Raw genomic sequence first — 24,262 nt, forward strand, 5'->3', positions numbered from 1 at the left:
TGGGGGACTCAGATTTAAGAAAATGGGGGAAGATGGCCCAGTGTATAAGACGCCCCCTAATTTTTGACATTATTTTTTAGGAAAAAAACCTAGTCTTATACACGGAAAAATACCATATTGCAGAAAACTTTCTTACACTATTTTATTGTAATTCATGAATTATTATTATTATTATTATTATTATTATTCTATACCCTAAGGTGGAAGGACAAAAATAGTCCCGCAAAAATAGACTGGCAGAATAAGCTAACAGATTACGTGGAGCTAGCAATGTTGACTGCAAAGATAAGAAATCAAGATGTCGGATATAAAAGAAGAGTGGGAATACTTCGGCGAATATTTAAAGAAATATAACAATCAGATAAACTTCCAAGTGGGGTTAGATATATGAGCAGTAGTTAAAATAAGCAGAAGAATTGTGGTAATTAAGGAGATGCAGCTTAACAAGGACTAAAGAAAACCCAACAGAGGGATGTGTGTGGAAGTCAAAGAGTGTAAGATAAATGACAATTGTATAACTGATGTACTAAAATATAATGCATTTTAAAAGGTAATTCATGAATTTATATATTACCTTTCACAAAAAATACACAAGGCGGCTTTCACAACGTCAACACTATACAAAATAGAACAGAAATGAAACGTACAGTTTACAAAATCCCCAGCCAAAAGCTCATACAAACAGCTGACCAACATCACAGCCCTTAATAAAGCCAAGGGTAATTTTCACTCATTAGGAAGGGAAACAGGGATCCAAACCAAATACAAAACAATCCCTTTTTCACAGCATGTAAAACAGTCCTTTCTTGTTGATTTTAGAAAGCTGTGCTTTAACTACAATGTTGAGCTTTAATGTTCCATGAGATTATCTAAGAGATTACTGGGCCAATTGTTTTTAAAAGACTGTCTCATTTGACATCCATTTAGAGTCACAAATGAATTAGAGGCACTGCAGGACATAAAAACAGGACTCTGAACAGATTTCTGTGAAAAATCAGTATCGGGAGATATTTACATTACTTACGTTATTTACAAATATATTAACTTTGGCAGCAGGAAGCGGAGATCTGCCCCACACTCACATGCAAAAAATGCCAGTGGCGAATATTAACATTAGATATAAAGCTCTTCTTTTTATTAGCTCACATTGCTGTCCCCATCCTGCTTATAACCTCCAACCTAAGTAATTTTGATATGCAAAAATGAGTACTCTGTTTAAATGGCAGCAATGAGGATAATGGAAAGTAATTTGAGATCAGGGTGGGAGGTAGCCATAGCGCAAAATCTAAACATTAATTCTGCCCCTTTTTACAGCCACCCTCAAACTAGCCTCTTTAAGCAAGGGCCTATCTGTTAAACCAAGGGTGGAGAATGCGTAGCCCTCCAAATTTTGTTGGACTCCAGCTCCCAGTCCCAGTCAGCATGGCCAACAGTCGTAGACAATGGGAACTGTAGTCCAGCAACACCCGGTATGTCACAGATTCCCCACCCTTGCATTACACAGCATTGTTAGGACAGTACAATGAATTGATAAAGTCATAAAGTAAACCCAGAGTGCTTTGAAACCTATTCACTATTCCCTCACAGCTTCCGCTCAGAATGATATCAGGAGCAGGTCTTAAGCTCATGCATGCTCTTTCCCAGATCTGCCATGCTGTTCAAACACTAAGTTTGGATCAAAAGGCTAGGGACATTCTGTGTTCACTTGGCTGTGTTCCATTCATTCATTCATTATTAAATTTCTATACTGCCCTTCAGCCAAGATCACAGGGCGGTTTACAATTTAAAATCACAGTTTCACAGAATTGTAGAGTTGGGAGGGACCATGAGGATCATCTAGTCCAAACCCCTGTAATGCAGGAATCTTTCTTTTTGCATAATGTGGGGCTTGAACCCACAACCCTGAGATTAATAGTCTCATGCTCTACCAACTGAGCTATCCCAAGTGGACCCAAAAATATGTATCATAGTAGCAAACAAAAACAACCCAAACACCTACCCCCCGACACAGTTATTATTTATTGGCAGTTCGAGCACGGCCAAGGAGGAAGGGGAGCAGTGCCCACAAATCTGACACGTGTTTCTGATGGCATCACTTAAGAGACGTTTTGTGGGAAGCTGAGCAAGGAATTAATTTAATCTGAATGTCACATAATAATAATATTCCCCAGAAATTGTTGCCCGGCAGTGTTCTTTTGTCAGACTGGTGCCTCCCAGATGTTGTGGCCTACAATCCTCACCAGCTACCTTAGAAACACACAAGAAAGAGTAGCATCAAATTATTGTTCTCTCTCAACCTCATTTCTCCCCCAACCAGGAGCATGGGAGAGAGAAACAGTATGGAGGAAACGTAACAAAAAAGTTTTGTGGCACCTCAAAGTTATTTGGCATGAGTTTTCATCCCTGCCCTGTTGCACTTTTCCAGTGAGTAATGTCTTTTGGCTGCAGATTGGACATCCTAGTAAATTCAGGACAGTACTCCAGCTTTGGGGGGGATAAATTAGTGTTATGAGTTTTATTCTCTCTTCTCTTTTGGCCTATAAATCATCATCATCAAACTAGAGGGGCCACCATCACAAAATGAACTTATTCGTACAAGCCACAGTGATAGCCACCATCTTGAATGGCTTTAAAAGAGGATTAAACAAGATGCAGGATAAGGCCACAATGTTCTACTTCCATCAGTAGCACACTAACTCAGGGGCAAGAGAACCGCAGGCAGAGAGAATGTTATTGAACTCGGAACCTGCCTCCAAGCTTCCCATGGGCATCTGGTTGGCACTGTGAGGACAGGATCCTGTTCTGCTCCAATAGGGTTCTCACTAACACTAACTCTGGTCAAGAGTCCTAGCTTATACCTTCCGGAAAACTTTTAACAAAAAGTGAATGCAGAGGTCATGTTTTCTGGCCAACTCACTCATCATATATGCTCATGTGCAGTGGGACACATCTAGGCAGAAATAAACTTACTCCTGGCAGGCAGACACTGTACGATCTGCAAACTTTCAAAAATGGACAAAAAGAAGAAACAGGGGAGGCCTGTTATGCCTTTGCTACATACTATAAGATTTTAACAACACCATTAAACGGTGCAGCACTCAGAAACATTTCATTAGAATTCTTTTCTTCTAAATCATACCAATAAAATCAAGGTTGATCTGGTGTTCATGTGTTGACTTACTTGCATGCCTCTTGCTGCAGATGTACAGTTTTGATCTTGTAAACATAAGGCATGGATGGAAATGGAAATCATCAAGAAGACAGCATATTGCAGATGTTGAGATATATTGGCTACATTGGTTTGGACTTGAGAGATGTAGGTCCAGATTCCTATTTAAGCCACAGGGCTTAGTGAGTAACCTTTGACAAACAATGGCCTCTCAGCCTAGCCTGCATGACAGGGTTACAGTGTGAACACAAAGCTAGATTGTAATGGAGCCATGTCCTTGGAATAAGAAAGACTGAATGTAATAAATACTGCTACTGCAAAGGCCAGAACATTTATTATATCAATACTTTGAAAAATGGCTTATGATATGGTCTTGTTTTGATTTCTGTACTGGCTCGCAGCTAAGAGATAACGCTAATAGTTTGCTGGTACCATTTTTCTCGTCATATAGCAGCCTCTCTTTCCAGTACTTCTGAATCCTCTACACTGGCAAAGGAAAATGTAGCTACAGAAAAACATGGAGGAGAACATACTTATTTAACCAGTTACATAACACATCATGTCTAAGCATTTTTAAGAGAACATAGGTAAAACAGCAAGATGGCTACCTTTTTCTTTGTTTTTGCAAAAATAATAAAAATTGTAAAGCCCTTCTAAAAATCTGCAAGGTAACTGGATTGAGAAGAGATTGGATATCAGTGGTTAAAGAACTTAAGAGATGGCAGAGAGGACAATAATGATGAAGGCCCCCGCTATGACCCTCTTGTGCCTAACTCAAAACCATGTGTCCCTCAACAGAAAGGGTTAACACAGCTCCTGTCACTCTCAGACCTCCCTACCCCCAAGTGTACCTATTTTCCAGGGACAGTCCTGGATTTACAGAAGCTGTCCCAGTTTCTGATCTGATTCCGGAATGCCTGGCTTTTCCTTAAGACGTCCCTACTTTCATAAGAGAAATTATGAAGGATGTGCACTTTGTGAGAATCTGAGACTGATCCTGAGAACAGGGCCTGTCCTTTATTTTATGTGAAGGCGCTCATTTAAAAAAATTATCTGAAAATATTTTTTTATTATTATTTTATGACAGCCCAGTCCAAAGTGGCTTGCTAATAGAACCTGCTCTGAAGCAGGAGCAAAGCAACAGGAAGTCAGAAGGTAGAACATCTGGCAGAACAGAGATAAAAGCCAGGCACAAGTCAAAACGAGCTGAAAGCTGATGTTCTAACGAAGTGAAGGCTTCCAAGTGCTTGAGGGGAGATCTGATGTGTTATCAGAAAGACAAGCTGACCCTTGTCCTGAGTGGGCCAGCAGACTCTCATTCTCTCCCCCAACTGGACTTGTGAGCATAAACCTGGACTCAGAAACGCTTGATAATCACTAGAGACTAAAGACTGACACTGCTTGGCATGTCCTTTCCCCATTAGACAGGTTTATGCCAAATTACAACTCTTCTAGGGTCTGATAAGTACTATGCCAAATTCATTTCCCTGAAAGTGCCAGGGTGAAAATCTGAGGTTCCCAGAGGGAGGGTCAGTTCAGTGGTGGCCACAAGCCATGAGAACAATATGGCTGAGAACATTATTTCAAAGAGGAAAATTGTTGGTAGTAATCCAAAAACAGCAACTGGCATGAGGCAGCATCCAATCAAATCGCCACTACCACAAAACACAGGCTTTTTTTAATAAAAAAAAAGATGAATTTTCAAAGACCATAAGGGAAGCCCCAAAACAATTAAATGCTGCTTTAAAATGCATTAGCACCCAAACACAAACCCTCAAACAAACTACCTCCAACATGGTTCTTCAAAGCCAAATTAAATGAGATAACTGCAGCCCCAGGATGAACTGTTTGGGAAATTTTCCACTAATAAATACTCAGATGTCCTAACACTGACATTTATTCAGAAGCAGATGGATGGCCCAGACAACTAAGTCCTCATCAGAATCCTTAATATGAAGCTTAAGCTGGGCTCAGGGCGGGGGGTGCGTTTGTAAATCAAAGGCACTGGGACACATTTCAACTTTGTTATCTGCCAGGCAAGTTACACAAATCTGGACAGTTCACTTGGAACACATGCATCCATTAATACAAATACATATCATATTATGGCATTTATGACCTCCAGACTGGGTTCGCTTCTCTCTTTTGCCTATTAAAACAGAAGACCAGGGTCAACTGTAAACAGAGCTTCATAAAAATGGCAGTGCATGCAATACATGAGAATGTGGTAATTGCCTTCCTGGAGCATCCCAAGGTTTATCTGGTCCACCATTCTCCTTATAATGCAGCCGCAAACTTTGCACTTGCTCACATTGCCACACACAGTAGAAGGTCAGTTATGATTCTGCAAAATCAGTCTCTGGACATTTGTGAATGCAGTCACAAAATGCATTTTGGGGAAGCTTTCAACCTACCCTAAGTGCTTTCTTTCTACATTATGCTTTTGTTACCCTTATAGGTCTAGTTTGCACAACACAGTAAGCTACTCTCTGGAGCTTGCAATCACTGTACTGAACTCAGTGCTCCCACGCCAAGTGCACTGAGTTCAAAGGAGCTCACTCACAATCACTGTACTCCTCCCTGGTCATTTTTGCTCCCAAGCCAAGTGCACTGAGTTTAACGGAGCTCACTCCCAGTCAAGTGTGTATGGCAGCACTAGGGGAACCTCTGGTCCACATATCTTCCAACATTTATCAGATGAAAATTGGGACATCCTAAGGAAAAGTGGGACATTCCAGGATCAAAGGAGAAACCAGAATGGTTTCTGTAAATCCAGGACTATCCCTAGAAAATAGGGACTCTTGGAGGGTCTGCAATTGCCACCTGAACCCAGGCTCATGTTTAAGTTCTCTCCTTGCTAAACCAAAGTGTGTTCCACTTCCATTGTTGCAACAATATTTCCTCTGTTTATCATTTACATCAACATTATGAATGGGCAAGGCTAAGTGGCCTGGAAGGAGTTTTCAACAAACCTCACCGATGCTATTTGTATATTGGTAAGAATTGGAGATGGGAGCTTTTGCTTTTCACTTGTTAAAATATTTTTTTCCAGCCATGAACCCTTGACTGAATATTACATCAAAATGGGATATTCCGCTTAGAAAGTGATCAACAAACAGCATGGGGGATAAATGCTTAAGAGACCAGCATGGTGACAGTACATACGCAAGTAACTGACAGCTTGTAAAACACTGGCTACCGCACAGGGGAATACACACACCTATCAAACAGCTGGACTGTCTGCAGGAGGAATGAAGTTACACATGAAGTAGTGTAAAAAATATAGCCCCAAGTGTGTTGGCTAGAAATGAAGCATCTGCTGTTGGAAAAAACAATTGCTGTCCTGATGTGCTCATTAAAAAATGCTATTGAACTCCCACAGTCCTTGCATATGATAAACTTTTCCACTGGAATATAATTGCCTATGCCAACATTGTTGTTGTCACTGCTCAAGGTTTTGATTATACGGCAAGTATAAAAGGCATCAAGCGCACAGACACCAGCTGTTCTTTTAAAAAAAGAAATCTTTTGTAAATATCAGAAACTGAAAGCCTGCTTCATTTGTGGATTTAGAACCTAATTTTATCATTAACATTATTGGCTAAAAATTTTTGGTTAACATTATTGGCCAGAAATACTGGCTGTTTTTCTTGTACTGATTCTTTTAAGAAGTATAGGCCTTTAGCAAGGAATGCATTTATTCATTCTGGATAAGGGCTCTGCACTCCTGCATGAAATGAAATTATTATTACTATTTTATTTCAGTCCTATATCCACTTGCCTGGGAGGAAGTCCATCTCGCTTAATTGGTCTTGCTTTTGTGCAAAGATGCGCACTGTAGCCTCCCAAAATGAAGCCAATCCCTTGCTTGCATTTGATGCCAAATTTAAAACAGGGCAAATGTAAAGCCCATTTGCCAAGAAATAATGAGATGCATCCTTTAAGACTCCCAAATGTTCCTTTGCAGCTGCATCTTTGCATGTCCCACACCTGATGTCATGGGTGTGGCTTGGGGAAAACAACTGCTGTTGATTCCTAAGCAATAATAGGATAACTATCTGCCAGGTCTAATTTTTCCTGTGGGACAGAGGTTCCTGGTGCTTGATGGGTTGCTTTGTAAGTTACATAGGATAAATTGCATTGCAACGTCTGTATTATAAATAGGCACTTTATAAATATAGTGCTATATTCCAGAGTTCTTTTATACTCTATGGAAGGGGTGGGGAACCTCAGGCCCGGGGACCAAAGGTAGCCCCTCGGGACACACACCTCCCCCTGAGTTCATATCCCTTACCAGCCCTGCTTTGCAGCCTCCCTGAGAGTTCTTGCCTGGTTGGAACAGGTCCTTGAACTCTGATAATGCCTCTTGCTTGCATGGATGGAAGAGAGAGATAAAAACATGTAATGATGGAGCCTGGCGAGTCTCTCTGGCGAGAGCATTCCACAGTTGGGGAAACAATCCAGCATTCCACAATTGCACCAGTGGAGCTAATCCTGCCTATGTGTCTGCAGTGTGCTGACCTCACCATCTGGCCCCTCTATCTTCCAGGAAGCAAGTGTTGCAGCTTCACGTTACCTGGAAAAAGCTGCAGTACAGAACAGTACAAGAAGAAGCAGTCCTTGAAATGCCCAGGTTCCAAATTGTTTTAAGGTTTTGTAAGTTATTGCTAGCATCTTGAGCATAGCTCAGAAGCAGATTGTCAACCCCCCCCCCCCCGCTGCCCTTTCATAGGCAGGTAAAAAACTTTTCTATTTCAGCTGACATTTGAAAACCGACTATTTTTGATTTTCACTGTGCTGCTTTCCTGTCATTTGTGGGGGAGCTTTTGGAGTTTGATGGTAAGATTTTACTGGTGCCTATTTTTGTTTTTAACCTTGATTCCCCCTTCCTCCAAAAAAAAAAAAAAATTCATAGAGATATGCTGCAATAAATGAATAAAAATGCATGCTCTCTTATTTTTGCTAGTTAACAACAAACCATGATTTTTTGTCGGAATAACATAATGAAGTACACATTATTTGCACCTGAGCGTTTTGCATTTTCAAGTGTATCACTTAGCAGAACTATCAAGGAGGGCAATTACATAGTAGAAAGGCTTGTAGCATTTCACAACTCATTTCCTCTCTGGAAATCTCCTCTTGCTTGAGTTTCAGTAGCACTCAAGGAAACCTCAGCAAAAATTTCTTTTTGGCACAAAGTCATACTTCACACAGTATAGGAAGTGGAACAGAAGAACAGCAGCAAAGTAGAAAAGGAAAACCTAAGAATGCGATGCAGAACATCTTTTTTGGCTTGGTGCTCTGGATAGCTTAATAATACACACTGAATATCTAGTTCTACAGAATTCCAAATCCTGAACATACCCCACTGTAGATGTTCTACTGCCCTGCAGCATCATGCTTTTGAGAATTCATCTAGCACAATCTAGTGTCAGATTTAACGAAATGCCCAATTTCCATGTTTACTCAGTGAGCATTCTTATTCATCCTCTGCTGCATCAAAGCCACAGGGGACCAAATCTGCAGGCAAGCTCTGAAAAAACAGAGGAATTTGTCAAGAGCCATTTGCCCAGAATATACCACTAGCAAACCAGAGCGTTACAAAAGCCAAACAAGGCATAACTTGCACAATTCTGACACACAATAACAATACCAACAACCTCAAATTTGGGGGGGGGGGATCTTTAATACACGCTTTAAAAGAGGCCAGTGAAAGAACCATATGAACAGGCAAGTAATATCAGAAAACCATGGGGACTCAGGCTTAAGAATCTTCAAATACAGAGGTCTAGCTTCCAAGGAAAACAAACACTTCTCTGTATCATTTCTAAACCTCTTTCCCAACTTCTGAGGATACTTAAGGCAGGTGATTACAAATATTAGAAGTTAAAATAATCTTGGTGATGTGGGCAGATTAGCTATAAATGCTGGATTCAATAGCCTGCAGGTTCCTTAGAGTCTGATGGTTATTGTCTTTTATGGATCTGCTTCAAGATACAGGTATAAGATACAGCCAATATGGTGCCCTTCAGATGTTGCTGGACTGCAACTCCCATGAGCACCAATTAGCAGGCCCAATGGTCACTGTAGTCAAACAACGTTTGGAGGGCATCTTGTTCATTACCTCTGGAGCATGTCTGTTGCTGCATTTGATAACCCGATGTACCAAAACTGGTAAAATTTGACCCATTCATTTTATCACCTTTCAACCTCTCTGTGTGTGGTGATTTCTTATACCTCTATCTTTACAGCACCCTGCAAAACAATACTATTTCCTAAATAGTAAAGGGGAGATATTGTTTTTGATTGTTACCTTGTTATGTATTTTTATATTGCAAACTGTCCTGTGATCCTTGGATGAAGGGTGTGGCATGGAAATTTAATAAATAAAACAAACAAACCTCAAGTCTTTACAAGTTGTTCAAATTAAGTAAGCCATGTAAGATCAGTCACGTGCTATTTCTCCCCTCAGGAAAGGAAACAAGTTTGTATCTTTTACTTTCCAATGGAATCTGACTAAATATAATGAAGGAAACAGTGACATAAATCGTTGAGCTTTATTGAACCTAGAAGATGCCCAGCAAGGGGGAGAGAGAGAGAACAAGTGGGTGAACATTTCCTTATCCTCATTCAGTTCCCATGATACAATTAACAATGCTGTTCAAGGGGTTTCTACTATCTTAACTTCTAATTTATTTTGCAAATCTACTCTAGGAAGCCCATGAGGATTTTCCTTCCAGAAAAGCAAATCTAAAAAAAAAAGACATCAGAGCCGTAAATGGGATGTTTATTTTTATTGTCCATTTCCATGCCAATCGTCACCATGGTGTTGCACGACTTTAGAACTGAGATGCGACACAGTTTCCTTATCAGGACGAAATAACAGAATTGATGAAAGAGGGAAAACGGATTTCAAAAAGGGAAAGCATTACTATCCGTTGTTAAAAGAACTCTGCTATAACAGATATGATTATCTTTCATACACAGACAATTTTAAAAAGAAACAAACCTTATTAGTGTTAGAAGTAAGGAGGACACTATCCCACCGGTTTGGGGGAAACCCACTCTTCAGTATTATTCAATAACACATAGTAATACTGTTACTATTTAATAATAGTAATACTGTTACTATACAGTATTATCTAATAAGACATGAAGGCTGTTTGGTACCAATCATAATTTGGGGAAATGATGCAACAAGGATGTAAGAACACAAGAGCCTGCTGCATCTGGCGAATGGCTCATCTACTCCAGCATCCTGTTCTCACAGTGGCCAACTAGATATCTGTGGGAAACCCTCAAGCAGACCCCAGCACAAGAGCACTCTCCCCTCCTGTGGTTTCCAGCAACTGGTATTCAGAAGCATTGCTTTCTCTGGCGGTGGAAATAGTGCAGAGCCAGCATGACTGGTAGAACTTAGGGAAACATCAGGAAAACTGGATAAACTGCTGCGTGAATGCAGCCAAAGTCTTAAAGGATGCCACTCTTCAAAGGGGCTCAAAATGGCATACAAGCATGGATTTCCCTTCCCCCTTATCCTCGTAAGAACCACCTTGTAAGGCTATGTTCAAGGTACTGGTGACCTTTGTAAATGAGCTGGGAAACTGAGGACCAAAAACTGTACCAGTTAAATGATTACTCCTCCCTGGCAGCCGAGGTCCACAACCTCCAAGATTGTTTTAGAGAGGGCAAATATTGCAGATACTTTTGGGATGTCTCATGGGAAGCAATTCATAAAAATAATGCTCAAGATATATCCAAGAGGTGAACTTCGTTCCCCCTCCCCAACAACCACTAATTTATTTGTGCTGATGAAATGCAACTTCTGTTTTCCAAAATCATCAAGAAAGATCCTGTCTGAGCCAACTAAATCATTTGTTGATGCAACGGCAAGCAGAAAATAATAATTAAGGCTGGAACCCTAGATATGTCTACTCAGAAGTAATTTCCACTGTGTTCAATGGGCTTACATAATGCGACTGCAGCCTAAAAGAACTTTAGTTCAAATCTCACTTTGGTTATGAACTCAGCTAGTAGCATTGGATAAGCCACCAACTTCTCTGAAGTAGGGGATAGCAATGCTGGCTAACGTTTCAAAGTTGCCATAAGGATAACTGAGATGATGTGTGTAAAGTCCTTTGAGCAGTTAAAAATGCTAAGTATTGCTATTAACCATCAATATCCTGCACATCACCTTCAGACACATTTGGCCTACTTTTAAATATTTATCTGTCACCAAATAAGATCATTACAACATCCAGGCATCACGTCGTGTTAACGAATCAAAATAAGCACTGGCTGGACGCCTTCGTTGAAGTTAAACCCTGGAGAAAGTCCCAGAAGGTTTAAACACATTTTTGAAAGAGTATTATTTTCCATGCAATTGATGAAAAAAAAAGAGAGAAGAGGCCAGCTTGTAATGCACTTTATTGGTCAGACATGTCTTTCCCTGCAGCTGGTCACCATTTCCACAATGAGAACATCTCATATTTAAACGAGACATCCATCCACTGTCCACTGTCTCCCCACTACATCATCTTGGACATCTTGGACACTTCCCCGCCGGACTCTATACTTTTGTGCCAGAACAAAAATCACTTGTGGGCTTCAGAAACAGTTTCAGAACACCATGGGTTAGAAATCATATGAACTTACTGCTGGTATGTATTTGAGCCCGCATGCATTTTCATATTTTTGCTCTAAAACCAAGGTATAGTGTCATGTGTGCAAGCAGGAAAGAGCCTGACCAAAGCCACAGGGGTCTCCCCTGCCTTTGCCCTGTTCCTCCTGTCCAGCTTGGAGAAGGACTTTACTAGCATTTACTTTCAGAGATTCCTGGCTTAACCTTGCATATGAATCAGACATCAGTTTAATGCAAAACCTGCTTACTTGAACAAGTCAGCTTCATGGGCCCAGTTTGCATATGCCATGGTTTATAAACCATGATGTAATTTGATTGTCAAAACCTGGCCCAGCATCTTAACCATGGTTTATTAACCACAAAATCCACACTCAAGAGCCATGGTTTGTTGGTTTGTATACCTTGGCTTCCATTAACCTTGCCTTGGTGTTACATGCAAATCAGGCCATGGTTGGGAAGTTGATTGCTTTGCAACTGACCAGTGTTTGTTTTAAAGGACACGCTCTGGTTTGCACAGCATAACAAGCCATGATTAATGAAACCTGAAACTAAACACTAGCAAAGTTCTTCAGGCAGCACAGGAAGGGAGGCAGAAGCTCTCAAGCCTGGTGCTTCACTCAGGCTCCTTCCTGCTTGTGCAGATAGCACTAGATCTTGGTTTAGCATTATGTGCAAATGTGGCCAACACAAAGCCAACAAAACGATGAAAATGTATCAGGACAGCGAAGATTAAAAACTCAAAACCAATTTCTTTAAAAACATGAGCAGTTTGGCTGATCTAACACCCGTCTAAGGAGAAATGCCTTGGCCTTCCGGTGGCTCACAATCAGGGAGAGGTCAAGGCAGGCGTTTCTCGGAAGGGAGTTCCCAAGCCTAGGCATTACTACAGAGAAAGGTCTCTCTTGTGTCCCAGGCAAACACAACTCAGATGTTGAATGGGATGTGAAGGGGAGTTGCTCCAACAAATCTGAATGAACAGCAAGCACACATGGGCGGAAATGGACCATTCTAAGTACAAAAGAGCAGTTCTGCTGGATCAGACCAAACATCTATATCGTTCTATATCACATTCCCCATGGAAGCCACTAACTGCCCACAGGCAGAATACGAACACGCCCATTCTGTTACAATGTGCAGTTTTGCTTGTAGTAGCAGACCATAACAAGGTTCCAAATATTATTTCTTGCAAATGCAGTCATGCCAGGGAACATTTACATTGGTATTGAACTAAATGCCTCCCGGCGATTTAAAAAAAAATGCAACCTGCAATTAAATCCAAGTGCTTGCAACATTTGGAAGCCCAAATTGACGCTGAGGCCACTTACCTGCAGAGGCTAAACACCCAATCACCAAAGCAAACACTGGAATCATACAACTTGAAGTCATTCTTGCCACACCAGGGGTCTTCGGATCAACTTTCTTTGTAGTTCTTTGTGCCTGGTGGGCACCCTTCTGGGAAAATGTTACAACTATAGGTGCTTTGATAGAGAGTCTTCAGTTACCTGCAAAGAAAAGTTAAAAAATAATACTTGTAAAAGCATGTCTTACAGAGAAATGACTTTCTACACAATACTAAACACAGAGAAAGCCAGCACCCTTTAAAAAAGAAAAAGAAAGAAAGCCTTTATACTGAGGAACAATGAAAGAAAAAATAGTTATATTGCAGTCACAGGTTTAATTCTCTCCCAGTGTAACCCAAAACCCATCACTCATTTTGCATTCCACTCACTCATTCACTCACTCTATTTGGCTCCAAGCCAGAGCCTCCAATGCAAAATCCCAAGAACACCCCCTTTTAATTTTTACAAGCACATCTTTCTGGAACTCACTGTTGCGACAGAATAAATCTGATCATGGGTGGGCAGCCTTTGATCAAAATTTAGCACAATCACTAGAGACCAATTCAAGCAGACTTTGAGCCAACTCCTCCTTACGAACCAAACCATGTCATGGCCCTGACTATACTCACTTTGAAATGATTGTGTGCCAAGAAGCTGCCTAACTTTGCCTACCATCAATGATGGCAGCTGGTGCCTCAAAAATCTTGAGAATCACAGGGGCTATACAGAATTATCGGCTCTTCTCAGGTTTTCATACACACATCCCTCCAATACATTTTACAAGATTTGCCTTAGGGTTTCCACCTCTCAAAATGAGATGAGGCCATTATGAGATGGAGAGGGGCATTATGCTAGGGTGTGAGGAACGCACTTGGGTGTCCTGAAGCTGTTGCTGGGTCTCAGCTCCTATTATAGCCCCAGCTAGCAAAGTCAACAGTCAGGGATTGGCTGCCCATTCAGGTCCGGGCCAAATTCAAGGTGCCAATCCCAGTGCTTAAAGCCCTAAATGACTTAGGCTCCAAACAGCTGTGAGGCCACCTCCTTCTTTTGCTCTGGGGGCTCAGCCAGGGCACCCAATGGGGATCTCACAGTCAGATGCAAGGCAGGCTTCTCAGAAGACGATTACGCAGCATAGGTTTCCAAAAACTTTATGGGAGGGCAGAAGTTACTCAAAGGTGTGTTTGACAGTGGAACAGACTTCTATGAGAGGTGGTGGACTCTTCTTCCTTTGAGGTTGAGATTCCTGCACTGCAGAGGCTAGACGGCTTGGGGGTTCCTTCCAACTCTATAATTCTATGATTCTAGGTCATCAGTAAGTGCCTCAAGGCTCCTTCAGTTCTGAAAATAGGCCTGAAGCCACAATGAAATGGGTCCAGATAGCCCTTTTCCTCCAACCATGCCGGAAGCTGACCAGCCACCACTGCCTTGACAATCTTGCCCATCTACCACCCCAAATAGTTTATAAATGTATAGTTCCATATGTGTCTATAATTCATGGACAGTGAATGTGGCTTCCACCCATTGCAATGTTGAAAAGCAATGCAGTTCATAACCAACAGCTAGTCCATATTTTGTTGTTCCAGAGTAAGGTTCCATGTGATTAGAAAGTATCTTGGCAAATTTGTCTACCCTCACGCTAGAGTAAAGGAAGACTGAGAGGCCACCAGATGCCCGGAGGCTGACCACTGTTGTTAACAGAATGCTATACTGAACATCGTTGGTCTGAGTGTTTCATGTTTTAAACTGTTCCTCCTGCATAGACACATACACATGCGCCAAAATCTCTTTGCATATGGAAAGTGTACAAGTCAGGAAGAAGTGCTTTTAAGCAAGCCTTCTCCCTGACGTGTTAACCGACGCTTCCAGATTCTCTCTCTCCTTCCTACACACTCATACACAAATTAAAACCACAGTACTGCACGTATTCTGCAGAAGAACACTTTGCTGTTGACTTTGGAACAAAATAATGTGTTCTTTACAATCCATTCCAATGTGTAACCGCAGATTTACTGGAAGTTCATCTATGGGTTTCCAAAAGTAAAACATGTGAGCTACATGTGGCCAGATTCTTCTTCTTCTTCTTTGGAAACGTAAAATCCTCTTCCATATAACAAGACTTAAAGTCAATCAACTGACCAAATCAGAACAAATACATGCGCATATAGAAGAAGTTTTAAAGTGCTCTCATAAACTTACAGAGTGGGTTTCTGGAAAACAATTCTAAGCCCCTAATATTAATTGTTGTTTTGGACTGTGCATTTAAAAAAAAAGATTACTTTTCCTGCCCAAGATAGTCATTAGGCAATATATTAAGAAAGCTCTGTGATTTATGATACTAACTGTAGGCTCTCTTGTGTCAAGCATTCAGGGCACAAGCCACAAATTGCAATACTTTGTGTGCCTCCTTCACGGGAGGTCCAGCGGGTGGCAACACAAGAATGGACTTTTTCTGCAGTGGCTCCGTTTGTGGAATGCTCTCCTCACGGATGTTCATCCGGCGCCTTCATTATACACCTTTAGGCGCCAGGCAAAAATGTTACTTTTCAACCAGGCCTTTGGACACCCGATACCCTGTTAAATGTGTTGTTAAGGGACATTATTTATTTGTTTTTGCTCTTATTTTTATTATGTATTTTGTATCTTTTATATTGCATTTTTATGTTGTGAACCACCCCAAGATTTGCGGATGAAGGGTGGTACACAAATTTAATAAAGATTAATAATAATAAATTATAAGGAGAGCTGGCAATGACTTTTTTAGGTGTTTATAAACCCAGAATATAAGCCTAATTTCTCAAACTATTCAGCAGAATAAAGTTCCAACTCTGTGTGGAATCAACTGCACTTACATTTTAAAGGGATGGACTTAACATGTTATTGACCACTCAATGCAGGAATGTCTTAATTCTCATCTGAAAACGCACGTGTTTCATGGCAGTGATATATCACACTATCAGTAACGTCTCTGTACAAGTGTCACTGAAATTAAAGAACGATGCATGTGATGACCCTATACTGGAATGTAATCATCCATTATCTCGGCTCTACAAAACTCCTACAAGGCAGAAGGGGAATGTAAATTTAAACTAAAGAGGAAAAGTTGCCATTTTGGAATAATGTTTTAGAAAAGGAAGAAATATATTCAAGTAGGAAAAACATAAGCAATTATCTGCAACGTTAGAGTGTATGTGTATCTATCTATAGCAGCAAGTATATATTGTTGCTGTTGCTGAGTGAGACAGATTCAAATCTCACCAGTCCCCTAAATCACACTCCTATCACACTCCTATCTGGCTCCTAATCGAGCACTGATTTTCATGTCTCCTCCCCATGCTTCAGCTGGGTTTTTTGGCTTGCTGTAAATAATAATAATAATCAGACGCCTGGCTTTTTACCCAGTTTTTATGCTGTTCAAAAATAAACCACAAAACGTTGGCAGCAAGAACGAAGGAGAGATGAGGCTTTGTGATTGCCACAAGGGCCAACCAATCAGCACTCTGCACAGCCGGCGTTTCTGCTGAAAACAGGAAGCATCAGTTGCTGTGTAACTCAATTATATGAGGAAGGCTGTATTCCTTATGAAAGAAAAGGGCAAGTGTGAATCTATAGTGGTCTCACCAGAGTGCAAACTCTATACATCTCTACACCGCCTTACTGGTCCAGTCAGAATCACACTTATAATGAAAGCTATTCTTGCTTGTTTTTAATCCTTGGTGTTTTTATTTTGTTTTTAGGTATGCTGTAAATCAACCCAGAGTGGCTGGGAAAACTTTTCAGAGTTTCAAGATGAATGCTGTAGTAGTAGTAGTAATAGTAATAGTAGTAGTGGGACGCGGGTGGTGCTGTGGGTAAAACCTCAATGCCTAGGACTTGCCGATCGCATGGTCGGCGGTTCGAATCCCCGCGGCGGGGTGCGCTCCCGCCGTTCGGTCCCAGCGCCTGCCAACCTAGCAGTTCGAAAGCACCCCCGGGTGCAAGTAGATAAATAGGGACCGCTTACCAGCGGGAAGGTAAACGGCATTCCGTGTGCTGCACTGGCTCTCCAGATGCAGCTTGTCACGCTGGCCATGTGACCCGGAAGTGTCTGCAGACAGCACTGGCTCCCGGACTATAGAGTGAAATGAGCGCACAACCCTAGAGTCTGTCAAGACTGGCCCGTACGGGCAGGGGTACCTTTACCTTTTTAGTAGTAGTAGTAGTAATATTGCAGCATTCAACTTGAAACTCTGAAAAGTCTAAGCTCTGTTTGAACTAAGAGCATTTCCCTCAAATTCAGCATTCATTTTAAGCTCTGCAGTTTAACCACACACACACACACACACACAAAAATAAAAAATAAAAAGTTGCAAGATGGCAAAAGCCATGGACAATTAACTCCTAGGTCAAAATAGAAAGTTATTTCCTGCACTCTTTGGTTGACATAACTTTTTTAACACATGTGTCTGAGGTTAGCAGTACTATTTATTGATTTAATGCATTTATATTCCACCTTCCTTCTAAGGAGATCATGGTAGCAAAGAGTCGCCCAATTTTATCCTTGCAATAGCTCTGAGATAGGTTAGGCTAAGAGAGTGTGACTTGCCTCAGGCCATACAGCTGGACTCATTATGAGTAGAAATTTCCAGGGTTCCAATTTGACATTCCAACTGCCACAACACAATTCAATAAAGATAGCTGTGTTTGTTACAGCAAAATGCAGGCCTTCTAAAGACTATATATCTACGGTGCAATCCAAATCATGACTGCTGCGGGGGGGGGGGGGCAAAACAAAACAGCAGGATCATCACAGCATCCACCAGCTGGCAAGGACAGGAGGTGGAAGGACAGACCAATTGCTGCACCAGTCTTCGGTCAGGATTGGGCCCAGTGTATTGGTACTATGGGCAGATTGGAATCCAACAGATCTTGGCTCAGCCACTCCCCGCACCTGGAACACTGTGTTTCAGGGCTTTCTGCAGGTTGGTGTTGTGGTGATTCCACTGGAGCCATTTCCAAATGCCCGTCTGTTCACGCCATGGGGAGAGGCGAGCAGATCTGGGTGGAAGGATACATCTGCTCTATCCAAGGCCTCCCCTGGCCAAATGCCAATGGGGTTTGGACTGCAGTGCCCATGTGGCAAATGATCCCATGGACTAGAGTTCACTTTATCAGATACATGGAATGGTGGGCCTTCATGATGCAAGAAGAAAGAATTGTTGAAATGGCAAAGTCACAATTGCCAAAGCAACCTTCACAGTTCCTTGAATAATGCAAAAATGCCAGCTATCATACATGCTACAGTCCATGAATAAAGCATTTTGAAAGCTTTTAAAACTGACACCCATGACCAGTTGCCCAGACAATGAACAGAAGAGAATCGGGAACCAAGAATCACTTGATACAGACGCGCTAAACAGGACACCCTGAATAGGAAAATTGTAGCCGTTGGTTAGATCACTCTTTCCTTAAGGTCAGTACATAATCCAGCAATGCTGTTCTTTGTGGTGCGGAGAGCCTGCTGAAGTGGTGGACAAAAAAGAGGTCATGGGAGATAAAGCAACTCCGTCTCTCGGTAGCAAAGGGCACAACCCTGGCAGCAGTTGGCATCAATGGGGCTTTTACTTGTGAATGTGTTTAGGATTATGGCCGAAGTCAGTCTTTTGTTGCACAGGAAAGAGAGGGCGCTGGAGGGTTACATAGCTCTCATAAAGAAAGTCTGCCAACCCATCTCCGACCTGTTCACATGCCACAACATTTCTACAAGAGGACCCGTTCACAGTCCCCAGTGATTTCCTCCCTCTCATCAAACCTAAAGAGTCTGCAATATAGCGTGGTCAACAAAAAACCCCACAAAAATTAAGATGTAAAAGTAAGATGTCAGTATCTCAATCCAGTACATATTACCTAGCATTCAGCGGCATGGACTACAATGGCACCTTGTATTTATGTGTACTATATATTAAAGGAATCCGCTATAAGACAAGCGTTCAGTTTCTCCAGTTCCCTGTATTCTCAAGATAAAGTTGTATGATGCTGAAAATCTCATCTTTTGTCTTTAGCCAGAAAAAGTGAAAAATGGTGAGAGACCGGTCTGCACCAAGTGCTGTCTTACATTAAAAACTTGCAGAAAGGCAGTCTTTCTACCTTCTGAATGTCATCAAGCTCCAACCAACGTGAATATTATATTCTGTTCTCGTAAACGAAGTCCCTCAAGCCTTCACAGTTTCCTTCCTCTAGTGATTATGGCTACTTGTTCCTATTCCTCCATCTGTTCTAAAACAAAAAAGAACAATAAATATACTTCAGATTACACACTGACCGGACAACCTTTTTTGTCATTTCTAACAGGAACTGGGCATAACTGTCCTACTGGGTCCTTCATTCTCCGCTTTCTGTGCCGTTTCCCAAATGTCACCATCTGTTTCTCGTATTATCTCCTTCCCGTCCCACTTATTTCCCTGCTTTGCTTTCCACCTATTTGCATTCTATCATCTTCTCAGTCTAACTTTTTCTCTGCGGCATGAAAAACAGCTTCCTATTCCTGATCGCCTTATCACAGCAAAGTTCCTAAGGCTCGCTTCCTGTCAGTGTTCATGACCTCCAGCCTCAACTGAGAAAATATCCAGCACAACGCAAGGATCTTCCCATTCTGCCAGCATTCAATGACAAGCTAAACCAGGGGTAGGCAACTGTGGACCCTCCAGATATTTGTTGGACTACAACTCCCATCATCCCTGGTCATTGGCCATGCTAGTTGGGGCTGATGGGAATTGCAGTCCAACTACGTGTGGAGAATCACAGTAGGCCACCTCTGAGCTTAATTACTTCAAAGCAAACCCTTCCTCTTAGAAGTCACTCTGCTGAACTCATTGACATTACTTAAGTGACATTGTTGACTCATGGCCCTCTAATGCCTTTCTATTTTAAAAAAAAATAGAATCAGCTTTTCAGCAAAGTGAAGTAGCTGCTTCATACAGAGATTCTGACATGGTTTCTTGCCTCCAAAGTGATGCCAGTCCAAATGCCTTCCAGCATCCCTGACCATTGGCCACCTGGAAGGCATCCAGACCTATGGCCTTGTTCAGATGATCAGCAGGGTACACTGTATGTGTGGAAGAGGTGGAGGAGATGAATCATAGGGGCAGACCCCACCCCTGGCCTCTGAACTGAGCCAATACACATGGGAGGCCTTAGTTTTTGCAGGGTTCTTGTGCATATACAATTGTGCATGTACAAATTCTGCTCAGAGCTTCAGATGGTTGCATGGAGGGCAGGGGCAGAAGAATGCAAAGAAAGCACTGCTGGCTCAAACCAAGGACCTATCTATCTAATCCAGCATCCTATTTCCCAAAATGGCCAGGGTTATGGGAAACCCTCCAAAAGGGGACAGGAGAGCTAGACCTTTCTCCCACTGTTCTAAATGGCAGGGCGGCACCGCCATTAGTATTTCATCTTGCCTTTAGAAATAAGGCATTCAGAAGTCATGTTTAGATGGCAAGCAGGAGCCACTCTGGGGTGGGGGGATTGGATTACACCAACAGGCCCCTGCCTTGGCACAACACATTCAGTCCAACTTCAGATCCTATGCTTGTATAAAGACCCAACAGCTAAGGCGAGTTCCTGCTAAAAGGGAAAAAGAAAGTTGTTCAGTGTTTTATTTAAAGCAGGGGTGGCTAATGTGTGTCCTTCCACATGTGGTTGAACTACAACTCCCATCAGACACAGTAAGCATGGCCAATGGTCAGAGATTATGAGAGCTGAGGTCCAGCAAAGTTCTCAAGTGTATTTATTGTTCCAATGACCTTAGAAACTTTTTAAGTTCATGTGCAGAATGCAAATGTTTAGTTGTTTAAAATGTAAAAATGACTATGGAAGGCATTATTTTAAACAATGAAGAAAGATTTGCTTAGCTTTTGATCCTAGTGTACATCTCCTCTTCCCTACACAGTGCTTTAGATTTAGAAACAAGTTTTAGATCCCGCAGCATCTGACCTATTTGCAAAATTCTTAAAACAGAGAGCCAAATAAAAAATGCAGCACAGTGTGTTTAGGAAAGTTAAGCTTCCGATACACATTCTTGCCATGGGTATCTGATCTGAAAAGTGTTGTCCTGCAGGGCCTATTTTTCACAGATGATGAGATAATCACTGAATGCCAGAGCCAGCATCCAATCCAGTTCCAGCGCTCACCTGGGAAATTTAATCCAGATTATCTTCAGAATGTGATTTGCCTACTCCAAACTGGGATTGCATCTGGCATGCCAATTAGACACTCTTAGTTATTTCAAAATACAATTATTACTGGGAATGCAGACATGTGAATCACCTTTAAAGTAAAAGCTATTTTCCCCCAAAGAGAAACTATTAAAATTCAAAAGCTATTTTGCAGGGCTGGCCCTACCATTGGGCATAGTAATGTACTTGCTTCAGACAGCTGTTTTGGGGTGTCGTGAAAGGGCAGCAAATTATTAGTTACTTAATTTATTGTTTTATTTTTGCTCTCAGGGATGGGGAGAGGTACAGTACTTTTGGGATTTTCTGCCTCAGGCACAAAATAGCCTGAGCAATCTTGCCATTTTGACTTTTCTTTGCAAAGTCTGTTTGATCATATGCGTAAGGGAGTTCCCCATGGGAAAGTCCCTCACACATCCAAAATCTCCTGGGTGGGCTGCATGTGGTACTTTGAAGTCCCAACTTCAGAATTTTAAAGTGCTCAATCACCTGCTGTTACTGCGATATCAGGTGACTAACAAATGGGAAACCCTCCCCACTTGTGAAGTTTGGCTTGCAAGTCTAGATCCTGATGAGGATCAGGCCCAAAGAGCCAAACAGATTCCCCACCCCTATAATAGGGAAATAAAACAACAGCATTTTCAAATATTACTGGAAGATTCTCAGGGAGTAATAATAATCAGCCCATGAGCCTTATCACTCAAAACATAAACAGATTCATAAGCTCTTGGAGGAAAGACTGAACTTTGGCTTTACAAAAGCATTTCACTTTTAGGGAGCTAAAATAGGTTTTTGGTTTTGCCCGATGAGTTGCTCTGACGTCTAAGAATTACTGACATGTTGCTGCTGCGCATATCAGGACATTTCTACAAATCTCGGCTAAAGGCTATGGGAATTGGAGAAATGCCAAGATTAGATGTGTTATGTCAATCACAGTTGTGCCCCCTCCTATTCCCACGTGACTCTCGTAACTTTTTTGCTCTTTTCTTTTGCTTAATGTATTACTATGTGCTCCATCAAATTACAGGAAGCCACAAAATATACATAATCACATCCTGAAGAGGAAAGCGGCTTTCACTTTTTACTGCCTGCAAACAGCCACCAAATCCATCTTGTTCTCTAACACACACTTTGAATCTAATTTGACAAACCATCCCAAGGACAGTTTAACAAAAGTCTATTTAAAAGCAATATATGGAGGGTAGAGCACATGGTCTCCAAGCACACCTGAATTTACCCGTTAACATGTGAGGAAGGGCCATAGTTCAGTGCTAGAAAACACATTTAGCATGCAAAAGGCCCCACGTTCAATCTCTGGGGTCTCCAGTTAGAGCTAGGAAACACCCCAGTCCGCTTCCAAATGGTGTAGTCAATAATGAGCAAGATTGGCCAATAATATGGTTCAATATAAGGCAGCATCCTAGGTTCCTAAGGTTGTCAGGTGGTAGAGCTGGGAGCAGGCCTGCCCCAACCATGAGGCAGGATGAAGCCGCTGCCTCAGGCAGTGGAAGTCCCCGATGCGGCACCCCAATGAGCACTGCTACCTGCCCTGTTGCCTCCACGGCTGGCAGAGAAGTGGTGCCGGCATCAGCACTAATTTCCCATGAGATCTCAGCAAAATATCACAAGATCTTGCGGTAGACACAAGAACTTGCTGGGAATCGGCAGCAGCAGTGGAAGCGGCAGGGAAGGGAGACATTTCCCGGTTTCGCCTCAAGCGGCAAAAACAGGATGAGCCACCCCTGGCTGGGAAAGACTTCTACCTGAGACCCTAGAGATGCCCCAGTCACCTGGTGAGCTAACAGGAATATTCAACTTTTTTCAACCTGAGACTGACCTTTAATCCAAACATTAGAGGAATGAGTTTGGTGTTAAAGTCACTGGTTTGATTCGCTTCGGGTCAGGTAGCAAGTCCTAACCTTCTGGTTGAAGAAGAGAGAGCTCGAAGGCCAGACTATAATGCAAACTTCATGTGTAGCTAGGGCATTTCAAAATGCTAGGAGGAACATCCGCTCTCCCTCCCTGATTTGATATTCTTCCAACACATTACATAGCCATCCTTACATAAGGGGTCAGGGATGGTTTTGCTGTTGGGAGAAAGCCTGACTCATGTTCTTAGCTGTGGCTCTGGTACGTCAATGCCTTCTGTACCCACTCTCTCAGTAGCCCTACCCTTACAGAATCTGCTCAGCAAATGCCCACCCCCCCCCCCCAGCTTGCCCCTCAAAGGCTGTGCAAGGAGTATGACACAGCCTGTCACAGATGTGCTGTCAGGTTTGGTGCAAACAGATGCAAACTAGTAGTCATTATCTCCAACGTAAATGGAACATACCATTAAATATTTAAATAAATATGCAGGCTTGGTGCAAGCCGCCCCACTATTGTGTGAAAAGGTGGCTAGAAGAGAAATTGGGTTGCACACAACTAAGTGCTACCCAGAACAGATCTATTGAAATTAATTGCCCTAACTTAGTAGTGTTAATTAATTTTAATGTTTTATACAATGCAATAAGAAGAATGATACACACACACATCCCTCTACCCTTTGTTTCCTATTTCGCTGAAGCAACTTGAAGTTTTGTCTAAAAATCATGAACAGAAAAAGGTTCACATTATTTCCAACTACACCTGACTTCTACAAATTGCACTACCCTTTTACTTGATTTGGCTCAGAACATGACTGTACACACCTAAACTCGTTAATCACCCAACCCCAGATGTATTCAGAAAATAAGAATACACAGCAAAGGATCTGGATATCCATCACCTTGTGAATAACAAAATCAGCAAAGTCATAGAAGTGGGATAGTTTACTTCTTTTTCTTCCCAGGGTGAAAAGGTCCTTTCTAAGGCACTGCCTCATAACGGTTGATGTAATTAGCTTTCAGAGATAATAAAAGCT

General features: G+C 41.9%; 1 protein-coding gene across 3 annotated transcripts in view; it reads right to left on the reverse strand.

The window, feature by feature from the left end:
* The window catches only part of TGFBR3 (transforming growth factor beta receptor 3), a 142,279-nt gene that overhangs the window by 108,084 nt on the left and 9,933 nt on the right, over positions 1-24,262 (reverse strand). For all 3 annotated transcript variants that reach the window (XR_014512318.1, XR_014512319.1, XM_083444870.1), the window contains exon 2: positions 13,136-13,312. Coding sequence is in view for 1 of the 3 variants with exons in the window: in XM_083444870.1 (XP_083300996.1) it covers positions 13,136-13,196 (61 nt within the window). In the remaining 2 variants the exon portion in view is untranslated. The remainder of the gene's footprint in view (positions 1-13,135; positions 13,313-24,262) is intronic.

This window comes from Podarcis tiliguerta (assembly GCF_965153285.1).
Source record: "Podarcis tiliguerta genome assembly, chromosome: 6".
NCBI classification, from domain to species: Eukaryota; Metazoa; Chordata; class Lepidosauria; order Squamata; family Lacertidae; genus Podarcis; species Podarcis tiliguerta.